This window comes from Vanessa atalanta, chromosome 15 (genome assembly GCF_905147765.1).
Source record: "Vanessa atalanta chromosome 15, ilVanAtal1.2, whole genome shotgun sequence".
In the NCBI taxonomy this organism is placed as follows: Eukaryota; Metazoa; Arthropoda; class Insecta; order Lepidoptera; family Nymphalidae; genus Vanessa; species Vanessa atalanta.
In genome coordinates, this window is record NC_061885.1 from 7,980,023 (window position 1) to 7,992,656 (window position 12,634).

A 12,634-nucleotide genomic window follows, 5' to 3' on the forward strand; every position below is an offset into this window, starting at 1 on the left:
TCAATATTTTCGGAGAGCAGTCGAGTATAAAATTTATTTCGCTGGCACATACATGCCCTTACGAGCTACTTTACAAGAATGCAATCTAGAAAACGCTTTGGTAGCGGAAAAAGTCTCAAATGCAGGAAGGCATCAGTGTTCAGGTGAATTTATGGCCGTCCTATGCAAGTAGCACCATAGTTTATCACGTCACCCGCAAATTATGAGACTTGTTCCACGTCAGCCAGTTATAGCTTGCTGTTTTTGCTCTTAGTTCGTTAATGTAGTCGTATGATAATGTTATATAGATATATCAAAACGATTTTTCAAATGCGAGTATTGATTCTGACCAGTGCCAACGTACTTCGTACGTAAGATTTTGTCGAATATCATTGTTTATTTTAGATAATAATGTCTTTCGGCGCCATAATTTGTGTTAACGAAGCCTCTATCTGTAAGATATTTGTTTTGAAGAGAGCTCAATCTTTTGTGAGACAATGGTTCTTATAACTGAATCCCAGAAAATGTCTTCCTCTTTAAAAAAAATCTAACCTAACTTAAGTGTACCCAAATATATTTTTTGATAGGGCTTTGTGCAAAATCACCTATACCAAATATATACCTGCGCAGACGAAATTCATACACTTCGTTTTGCTGTATTTTGATTCGATATTTAAACGGTGACTGAGATATTATGTTCCTTGACAAGGCACGGCGATGACAAGTCGTGTAAGAAAAATAATTTTCTGAAAAAAAATATATATATTCCATTTATTTTTGAAGAGATATTAATTATTTATTTCTTTTATTCTAAACTTTATTTATTTTTAACTGATTTAAAAAAAAGAAGGTTATCAATCCATTTTTTTAAGTATCTTACCTCAGGATTCCATAATTTATAAACAAATTTGAATCAATATTTTGATGTCTTGGGTCCCAATGTATATCCCAATAATCGGAAGACGAACGTCGAAGTCGGTTTTTTTGTTAAAATTTTATATTATTTGATTAAGTCTTTTCCTTTTAGTCATGATCTAGATAACTAGATTATTATACATTAATAAAATTTAATTTGAAATCTGGTGGCAAACTTGTACACTAGTCTGAAGTTTCCACAAAGTTTTGTATTCATTCTGATCCGACGAACTCCGTCTTTGGGTTTCCACTAAGAGTTTTATCCCGATTAGTAGATTATTTTGTTAGTGGAGTAACGTCTTGTGACTAAGTTTAGTTCTATTAAAGTCTTTATTAAATACTCAATATGATAAAATCTAAATATAAGTTTGGCACAAATATAAGATAGACAATGTTGAGAAGTAAAAAAAAAACTAAATGTATTTATTAATAAAATCAAAAGATTTTATTAATAAATAACCTTTTCTTACATTATCATATTAAATATACATAAAATTCAAGTAATCAATATTAAATAGTTCAACTTAGATTAGTTTAAGTTCTCTTTACTGTCTTGCGCCCACGACGAACATTTAGGTTTTTTTTACATCTCAACATTGTCTATCTTATATTTGTGCAAAACTTATATTTAGATTCTATCATATTGAGTATTTAATAAAGACTTTAATGAATTTATTTATTCTTGCTTACAATTCTTGATATGTACATTACAATTTTGTGTATGTACATAATAGTATAATTATTGCCTGCCTACCGTTGCCTTATGCGTAATTGAAAGGAAAGCCAGACATTGGAGCCGTAACGCGTTACGTAACGAAGCGATTTACCCTCCCAGAAGAAGTTATCACTTCAAAAATGTAGATTCAGTAATGAATGCGCATTTTATTCTAAAGAACCCAACGTTGAAGTACCTTATTCTATTCTTAACGGTGACCAGCGAATTACATAGAAGATATCAGAGTCGACAATTGTGTGTCCACTTAGATACAGTCTTTAATCTTACTGTCAATGAGGCGATAGTTCAACAAGATTATCAAGATATACAAGAGTTCAGCCCAAATGATTGCGGGTTCATATTAGTCAAGCACATCTGAATTTTCGTGTGTTTAATTTCTGCTTAAAATTCATCTCGTGCTGGGCAGTGAAGGAAAACATCGCGATGAAAACTGCATGTGCACACCTGCGTTTTGGAGTAGCGTGGCGGAATCAGCTCAAAACATTCCTCTCAAAAGAGGAGACTTTAGGCCAGCAGTGTATCTCTTACATACCTTTACTTGACATTAGACTATCAAGTTTAGAGAGTTAAGGTGGATCACTTTTACATGCATTCTGGGGCATTGGGTGTAACCGAAGTTAACTTCTGAAGCCGAGTGGTTACTAAGAATTTACTGCCAGAGTACCCCAAGCCGAGATGGCCCAGTGGTTAGAACGCGTGCATCTTAACCGATGATTTCGGGTTCAAACCCAGGCAGGCACCACTGAAATTTCATGTGCTTAATTTGTGTTTATAATTCATCTCGTGCTCAGCGGTGAAGGAAAACATCGTGAGGAAACCTGCATGTGTCTAATTTCAACGAAATTCTGCCACATGTGTATTCCGCCAACCCGCATTGGAGCAGCGTGGTGGAATATGCTCCAAACCTTCTCCTCAAAGGGAGAAGAGGCCTTTATCCCAGCAGTGGGACATTTACGGGCTGCTAATGTACCCCAATATTTTTATTATCTAACCCATAAGCATAAGGGACATTTCCCATGATAAGAGTTAAGTAAATTAACTCTGTTAATGTACCACTGCTGTTCTAAGACTTCCCTATTGACGAGAAGTTTTGGAGCTTACTCTACAACGCTACTCAAATGTGGATTGCAATAATGAAAACATCTTAAACGAAAACCCCAAACATAATATATTTTGAATTAATGTATAAAAAATAGAAAGATCTTTCTTTATATAATTTTGTACACGGACTAAGATTTGTATACATTTATCCAAATTGAAAATAACAATTGTACATAATTAACCTTAGTTATTAGGTAGAGGTAATTAAAAAAATATTCTGTTGTACGATACTGTAGTCTACCAGCATTACCTCACGCTTTTTTTAAACTTGTAATTTCGAAGTCTTTTTTCACTTACATTTCGTAGTTCATTAATAATACGAGGTCTAATAATACCTCAAAACAGGTATGTTTTTGTACTGTAACTCACAGTCAAGGTCAACGGTTTCAAGAAACGTATCAAAGATATAATTGTGAGTTCGTCAAGGATTCTAATGTAGTTTCGTTCAATTGTGACGCTTCCTTGTTCAATCTGCATATTCCCATATTATATTCTAATGCCATTCTACTGCACAGAGAAACCATTTCTTTGCAAATCCGCTGGATACAAGGCTGGAGTTTGTACCTAAAATAGTTTCCATGCTACCTTTTGTTTCGAGAAAATGTTTTCCGTATGCAAAACAATTCGAGTAGCTAAATGATACTTTGAAATAGTTGTGAAATTCAACAGAGAGTGGAAAATAAAAGATAAAAGAAACAGCATGACACGCTTGTACGAAGTACTCTGGAGGGGACAGAGAAACCTTGTAGCAATTTGATCTTTATTCTATGAGCAAGAAGACCGATGTGTTTTTTGCCAGACTTAACAACAGAACAATAATGGTATGGAGCACACGAGGTATTCATGTGGGAATTAAACGTTTAGCAATTTCAAAGATTTAAGCCATTTGCGGGTCTGAGCCAGTAACAATGTTTTATGTATGTTTTTAATAAGAAAACTCCTGCTCTAGATTAGCAAATGTTTGTAAAAATATTTTATCATGTAAAGTTTTTAGGCGTTCAAAAACAAATTTTTATAAAATAATTTAATCATTGTTATTATTTTATAAAGTTATTTATGCTTGTAACTTTGCCCGTATACATTTTAATTTATCATATAATTCGTATCAATTTGATTCCTTTAGGTAATTTTCAGAAGTCAATATTACTTTTTTTTTAAATTTGCATCTATTCTAAGCCGTATATTGGAATTTATCTCACCTCTATTTAACTGAATCACGTTATATTATAATACTAACAAATTCCAGCAGATTTAGTCATGCATGTATATATAATATACCAACAGTCTCTTTACAACCGGATAGTTGCTAAAAATCAATAGGTATTTATATATGTGTACATATTTTTTATGGTTATGGTATATTATTATTTGCATTTAAGGAAAAAGATTAAATACTATATTAGTTTGACGACCTCCGTGGTCGAGTAGTGTGTACACCGGTTTTCATGGGTACGCTACTCCCGGTTTCGATTCCCGGCCGAGTCGACGTAGAAAAAGTTCATTAGTTTTCTATGTTGTCTTGGGTCTGGATGTTTGTGGTACCGTCGTTACTTCTGATTTTCCATAACACAAATGCTTTAGCTACTTACATTGGGATCAGAGTAATGTATGTGATGTTGTCAAATATTTATTTATTCTAGAGTTCCTTCTAAAACCGAGTAAATAAAACCAACAAACTCGGTATAACAAACGTAATTAAATTGGCCACTTCTATCTTAAGACATCCAGCGTTTTCAACTTAATTGAAACTTTAAATCCCTCGAAATTGGAAGTCCAAGATTTCCTTCGAAACTATTCTTCTACGAAATGTAAGTGAAAAAAGTCTTCGAAATTACAAGTTTAAAAAAAGAGTTAGGTAATGCTGCAGTCTATAACAGATTTTTTTTAAACTACATATCGAAAATATTTAAAAATATATCGTTAATATTTTTAAAGAGATGGACACCAATTTTTTTAAAACTTATTCAATGAGCTGTCCTGTAAGTGAAGTAAGTCTGTCTGTAATAAGTGTAAGAATAACTTTTTTTAAATATTCCATCTTGATTAACGAGTTTAGCTAATATAAGATATTTGATTAAAATAATTAAATATAGTATATTCAACATTCCAATATTATCCTCTATCGGTAGATGTGCATTTGTATGAGTGACGCTCGCTTAAAAAATGTCTTAGTGTGCGTAAGACGAATAAAAAAGACGTAATCGTCTAGACGGTAAAAATATACCTTATAGACTGAGAGCGTATATATAAAAAATATACCTTATAGAGAGAGATCGGCAGACTTACGGTATAGTAGCAAACTCCATATTACTGTCAGGTATACTACTTCACCTGGTGAAATAGAGGTTCACTATTCCCGTCGAGGGTTCGTTTGAGCACGCCAAGGAGTCGAAAAGCTTAAAAATTGACTTTCAAAACGTGATCGCAACATGTCTGCCATTTTGATATCTTAAAATATATTAGAAAAAATATAGAAAAAAATAATGGCAGACACTTACTTCGGTTCCTACTATATTTTTTATAATTTGAAAGGTACTTAAATTACCTGATATGAATAGCATGTGGTACAGCCAATCTTTATATTATATGTGCAGTTTTTCTCAACCTTCGTATAACAATGAACTCGACACATTTCATTAAGGAGAAAGGAGTTTCTTATATCTACTTGTTTTTCGAAGTCTGTTGCTAAATGTGCGAACCTTTGCGCTTATAGAATGCCTTATTCGATTAAATTAATCTGATTTAATTGAGCTCATAGGTCATTAAAATAATTATAATATGTATCTCACTATATCATATATTCATGAAAAAAATTGTACAAACATTAATACCGCCGACGCCAAATATAGAAATAATATAGTAAATAAAAACTTAAACGTGGCAATGAATATAAAATTAACTTATTGAAGTTATTTTTTACCAAACAAAAACTCATATTTCTTTGTTAGACTCGTGAATGGGTATGTTCTTGTTCTTTCCACTAATCATATTTATTTGAGGCTATTTTTAGCAATTTATGCATTGGTTTTTTTTTTTTTTTAAATTCTCCCATTACAATAATTAAAAACATAATATAGTAAAAAAAAATAGTAAGGATATATTTAAACATTATTGTTTGCTATTTTACAGATATATTATTTTGAATTAAAGAATTTAATTTAGTATGTTAATAAAATCGAGTCTTATTTCCGTCATGTTGTGTTTGTTACAAATTGTTATTTTTTCCACATTGTTAGTTTAGTTCATAAAAATATTTATAAAAAAAAAACTACGCAGAACCATACATGATTTAATTCTCTCACTCACACTTCGAATAACCAAAATTTAGTTTAAAAACTGTTCACGACGTAAGATAAGCGGGAGTCAGTCAGTGTCAGACGCGTGCCCAGTGTGTATTAACAAAATGTTATACATAATATTAATAACATTGGTGATAATTTGCTATTTCTACGGAACCCGAACTTTTGGATATTGGAGAAAAAGGGGTATTAAAAATGATGAACCTATACCATATTTTGGAAACAATTTGAAACAGTTTATTCAAAAATCTAGCATTGCAATGTTGGCTACAGAGGCGTACAAAAAATATCCAGAAGAAACAGTGGTAGGTTTTTTTAGAAGTACTTCACCAGAATTAGTGATAAGGGATCCTGAATTAGTTAAAAGGATATTGATTACAGATTTTCAACATTTTTACGACAGAGGATTTAATTCACATAAAACATCGATTGAACCATTATTCAAGAATTTATTTTTTGCCGACGGTGACTTATGGAAATTAATTCGAAAAGGCTTTAGTCAATCCTTCAGTACTGGTAAAATTAAAGCAATGTTTTCCATAATTACTGAAAGGGCTGAGAAACTTCAGTTACAAGCAGCTGAAATATCAAAATTAGAATATTATGATATGCGTGAACTAATAGCAAGGTATACAACTGATTTTATTGGTGTATGTGGTTTTGGAATAAATATAGATTCTTTGAATGATGAAAACTCAGAATTTCGGAAATTGGGAAACAGGATATTTCATAGGTCATTTAGGGACGCTCTTGTTGGAGCTTTAAAGTATATGTTTCCAAATTGCTTCAAAAGATTACATTTTTTATCAAGTGAAGTAGAAACGGTAATAATTGCTTTAGTAAAGAAAATACTTAAAAGTAGAAATTATGAGCCATCAGGGAAAAATGATTTCATAGATTTGATGTTAGAATTGAAGAAAAAAGGTAATCTTATAACAGATTCGTTGGAATTTAGAGATGAAAATGGCTTACCGAAACAAGTAGAACTGGAATTAGATGATATTATAATGACTGCGCAATGTTTTGTCTTCTTTGGAGCTGGTTTCGAAACATCGTCAATAAGCGCTAGTTATACTTTACATCAACTAGCATTTAATATGGAGTATCAGGAAAAAGTGCAAGCAGAGATTGATAGAATACTACCAAAACATAACAATAAGTTAACTTATGAAGCTATTAATGAATTGAATACTTTAGAGAAGGCATTTTATGAAGCATTGAGAATGTTTCCTCCGGTTGCATTTCTTATAAGAAAGTGCACATCACCGACATACACATTCCCTGAAATCAATTTAACTATAAACGAGGGTGTGAAGGTTATTATACCTGTACAGGCTTTACATAATGACGAAAAATATTTTCGCGAACCAGAAAAGTTCAATCCGGATAGATTTAGTACCGCAAATGAATTTAAAAATAATATATTTTTACCATTTGGAGATGGCCCACGTGCATGTGTAGGTAAGTAGAAGAATATAAATTAAATTACCACTAGCCCTGTCTAATAGATTTTAAGGCCAAAAATCCCAAGGGTTCAAACTCTGGTTTGGTCCAATAAATAGTTGTTAGATTTTATAATTGAGAAATTACCAGTAATTGCACTCCCGCACCAGGAAATGTATGTCAAGTCGTTAGTCCTTAGCCAGTTCTCTTTCCGATCCTGTCATGACATCGTTTTATACTAGTGAGGGATAAGAGAGAACATAGATCTTTTGTTTTAGCATACACTTGTGCACTATAAAATGCCCTTCACAATTGGCTAGTCTGCCAATAGATAGAAAGAAACAACTTTTAAATTATAAAATTATTTGGGTTCGCGATCTTTTCGCATTACAATTTATATTGACTGTGTGGTTTTCTTTAGTGATCTGGATGTTAATGCTTCCGTAATCCTGATATATCTTTTGTCTCCTCTTATGAATGTTAAGAGGTTTTTTGTTTATAATAGCTTAAGTTTTATTTACGATTTCAGCTTCAAGATTAGGAAAGGTTTTGGCTATGGCTGGTATTGCTGCTATTTTACAGAAGTTTACCGTAGAGCCGTGTGCCATAAGCAGGCTACATCCTATACCTCAACCTATGGCGGTTGTATCTGAAAGCTTTATCGGCGGACTGCCGCTGAAATTAACTGAAAGAACTAGAAGCCTTTAAAGATAACTACGCTATTATTTAAAGTAAAATAACAACTTGGTGGTAGAGGTTTGTGTAAGCCCGTCTGGTATTGTATTGCTAGTGTAATTTTAAATTGTATAAAGCCCGGTTTATATATTTAAGAAACTATTCGTTTTGATCAGTGTAGTACTCTACATATACTTCTTTTTCGGTGGGAAGTCTTATAAAATCAAAACGAACCTCTGTGTCAAATTTTAGCTCGAAATTTAGTGTTTAATGAAATGTAGGAAAAAAATCGAATGCACCAATATTCCTAATAGTGGATACATATGATGCAAGAAATAAAATGATAATACGATATTTTGTCGTGAAAACATTTATTTCCCTTAGTTTTATAAATACAGTCGGTTGTAATATAATATACAATTTATTCGATGTTGAAAAAGCTTAAAACTATATACGTATATAAATGCTTGTTGGTATGTCATTGTCTTAACAAATATTGGCTTATAATCTATAAACTACTTTATACTATTTTTATACAAACGAAAATATACTATTTGTATGTTTTAGTTTTTATTCGTTTTCTTTATTGAAATAATATTGAAATAACTTTGAAATTTATTTTCAATAACCAATCGAGAGCACGCAGGAATAGCTGATATAATCAGTATAGATTAATAATAATATCTGCTAATTGTTTATTAAAATATCCCTAATTATAAGTTTTATTTCCGTTTGTATGAAAATATTACTCCCTACGGTTAAAACGACTAGCACTAACTTATTCCTTTAATGGTTAACATGTTATGTATTTTCTGCTATTTTATCAAGGACAGAAAATAAATAAATATTTATATACCTAATAAGTAATGCATCAATTTGTAACCAAGCAGGTATAGCACGATCTAAATGATTATATAATTTTATTTTAATAATTAAAAACATGGATTGAAAAATGTAACTTTTCTTTTAAAATTTCTTATGTTATTGATGATGACAATGTTAAATATTTCTGATGTCAGTCTATAAAATAATTTTAATCAATGGACACACACAATATATTATGATTATTAATAATTTTTTTTAATATTAAAAGTAATATTTACAGTCTCAAATTAAACTTGGACAAGCTAAAATTATCACAAATATTCAATACATTCATCGATCACACATACAAGACTTATAATGCCGACGTATTAATTATTGAATAATAAATTAATCATTACAAACTATAATTCTGAATTAATAATATTAATAAAAAGTTGATAATATTTTTATGAGATACTTATTTAATTTATTATATAGAATTTTGTCTTTAAATATTATTATTTTGTTTGTGGTTTTATTTCGTAAATTTATATATTGAATGACCCGTGAAAAAATATACGATTGTATTTATTTTGATATAGAATAGCGATTTAAATTTTTCATTTATACGTTTGACGAATACATTGACATTTGATTATTATTATTTATTATTTTAAATTGAATTGCTAAGGCTGAAACCCTAAGAGTATTAGAGAAAATGCTTCAAAAAAATTAAAATAAAAAATGTTTCCTTTTTATTAAAATGCATAAAACTGTCTTGTCATCATAATAAATTTGTCCTAAACATTTTTTGTCATAAATTAAATTAACACGTTAAGAGCTGACATCATATATCGTTTTTGTGTGCTTTAATAATTGAATGTTATAAGAATTGCTATTCAATTTTTTCTATGAACAATGCATGATACAAAAATGCAAATTTACACCTTTTTTTTTGTTACTGCAAGGTCATGTAACTTTATAAATACAACAAGAAGAGATTTCTAGTAGCATGTTAGCAGCTACATTTAATCGGAATCTCTAATGAACACAAGCTTAAATTTATATTATAAATCTCATATAAAATTGAGTATAACACACCGTAATATTAATGGCAGCCCCACACTAAGCATACATTTGTTTTTTTTTTTTTTAATAAATTCATACATTGGCTTAAGTTTAATTTTGATAATATAATTTGATAGTTCGGTATTTACATTTAGGAATTTCTTTAATGAAATATGATTTGATATTTAATTATTTTTAAATGATTTCATAGTAGGAAATACTGATACATAAAAAAATCATGTATCTTACTAAGTTACTACAAGCAAGCAAGTATATAATTAAAAATAATAATATACTTGTATAATGTTTTAATCGTGTACATTTTATAAAGGTAATCTAATGATGTCTGTAATCTTACGGTGACAGACACATTTACTGGAACATATGTTTATAAGCTAATGTACGTGTAGCTAATGACGGTACTTTTTAAATAGTTTTTCTATTTTTATTCTTTTAATTATATTTTTACATTAAGCCGATGACATATTCAATTTATACTGTATTTGTAGTAAAATACATAACAATAATGTGATAAAAAATGTCATAATAATAATAAAAAAAAAATGATATTTATGACATAACGAAGCAAGACGAATCCGTTTGAATGAATTAATAAATAATTGTTATATTATTATACAATATTGTATTTTATTTGTGTGGGGACACTCGCGATACTGGTTGGCTTAGTATTAAATAAAATGTTATAAATCATACTAATTTTCTCTAAAAGGTTGAGCAAATATCTCATTAAGTAGTTGTTGATACTCTTCAGCATTATAGAGGTAATCTTCGTCGTCCAAGAGTGACGTTAAATTATACCTGTCAAAAGAAATAATACCTGCTTTAACATTTAAAAAAAAACAGACACATGCTTTTTGCATACCCTCTTCGAAAAATAATATACTTAATTAATTATAATTAGTAATATAATTATACTAATTGCGTTATCAAATTAAAAATATATATATTTAGTAGAAGAATTGTATTTTTAATTAGAATAAATTTATCTAATCCAGTGTAATCACAGGCACATGGGACATAACATCTTAGTTCCCAAGGTTTGTGGCGTATAGGTGATGTAAGGAATGGTTAATATTTCTTACAGCACCTTTGTCTACGGGCGGTGGTGACCACTTACCATCAGGTGGCCCATATGCTCGTCCGCCAACCAATGCCATAAAAAAAGTAACGAAAAATAAAATTAGCAATTAACCGTTAATTCTCTGATATAAATTATGTTTCTCAACTTTCAAACTGTGTTATACACATTTTAATTACCTATATTTTCAGTAAACTATTTATATCCTTCTTTATAGTAAGTTATGTAAGACATACATCTCGTATATAATAGATCTCTTACCTGGAAGTGTCTCTTCTCCTTCGTACGTTCATTTGTGAGGTTGCTTCTATACAGAGCACCGCAAAGTGATTATTGCAGGAGTATCTATGAAAGATTGAAAAAAATAAGTGGAAAATGATATATTTCACATCTCTATCGCTTATTTTTTAGTGAAAACAGAGATAGATAGAGACAGTGAGCTGTTAGAAAGAGACACATTTTATCTTTTATATGTACATGTTGCACTTTGGTGTGTTTTTAATTGTTAGCTTTATTCTTTATTTGATAATAGTCTTTAAATAAAACGAAACGAAATTGTGATTTTTAATAGGATTTTGTAGTAATACTGTCAAAAAATTAAAACAAAAAAGTAAAGATTTTTACATTACATTAATTAACAGCCTGTAAATTTCCCACTGCTGAGCTAAGGCCTCCTCACCCTTTGAGGAAAAGGTTAGAAGCATATTCCACCACGCTGCTCCAATGCGGGTTGGTACATACATATGTGGCCGAATTTCGTTGAAATTAAACCCATGCAGGTTTCCTCACGATGTTTTCCTTTACCGCCGAGCATGAGATGAATTATAAACACAAATTAAGCACACGAAAATTCAGGGGTGCTTGCCTGGGTTTGAACCCGTAACCACTGGGCCATCTCGGCTCTTTACACATACAAGATTTTTAAGCTCGACTAAAGGTTAAATATGTTTTATTTTAAGGATTAATTCATTGTGAACTGGAAGTACAGGGTAACAATTAAGGCTTGACTTAATTTTAACTGATGAAGGCCAACATCGTTAGGAAACCTGCACGTATTGGAAAGGTCAGGAGGCCTTAGTCAGACAGACTTGTTACTTTTACTCTTATCTATGCTAATATCACGAATGTGGAATAACTGTCTGTCCGTATGTTGGCCAAACTACTGAACTGAATTTGATAAAATTTGATATGAAGCAAGCTTCAACTCCAAGAAAGAACATAGGTTACTTTTTTATGCCTGACAACCAACCTCTAAAACGCGAACGAAGCCGCGGGCGACACCTAATTGGCTTTATAATTGTCCTTTACTCAGGCACTACTAACTATGTTGCATAAACTATTAACTATTACTAACTATGACTATTTACTCACGAAACCGAAACTTCAAGAATAATTATAATTAAATCGTTTAAAAATCTTAATTATTTCCTTAAAGTATATTTATAAAAATACACGTTTGGTTACTTAAGATAAATTGTATATTAAATTGTCAGTCGCAAAGTTTTTATGGACTCG

At 30.6% G+C, this 12,634-nt stretch overlaps 2 protein-coding genes across 3 annotated transcripts in view; one reads left to right on the forward strand and one right to left on the reverse strand.

Moving 5' to 3' along the window:
- The first annotated feature begins 6,180 nt into the window (after positions 1-6,180).
- Positions 6,181-8,871, forward strand: LOC125069549 (cytochrome P450 9e2-like). The gene is made up of 4 exons (XM_047679070.1): positions 6,181-6,658; positions 6,842-6,954; positions 7,012-7,491; positions 8,003-8,871. Exons 1-4 carry the CDS (start codon positions 6,291-6,293, stop codon positions 8,179-8,181), a joined length of 1,140 nt encoding a protein of 379 aa, XP_047535026.1. The 5' UTR covers positions 6,181-6,290; the 3' UTR covers positions 8,182-8,871.
- A 1,450-nt stretch (positions 8,872-10,321) lies between these two features.
- The window catches only part of LOC125069226 (collagen alpha-1(XVIII) chain-like), a 175,349-nt gene continuing 173,036 nt past the window's right edge, over positions 10,322-12,634 (reverse strand). The window contains exons 27-28 of one of the 2 annotated variants that reach the window (XM_047678639.1): positions 11,381-11,464; positions 10,322-10,839 (exon numbers count right to left, since the gene is read on the reverse strand). In XM_047678639.1, coding sequence (XP_047534595.1) covers positions 10,734-10,839; positions 11,381-11,464 — 190 coding nt within the window. In that variant the 3' untranslated portion in view covers positions 10,322-10,733. The remainder of the gene's footprint in view (positions 10,840-11,380; positions 11,465-12,634) is intronic. The other variant, XM_047678640.1, reaches the window with a different exon arrangement.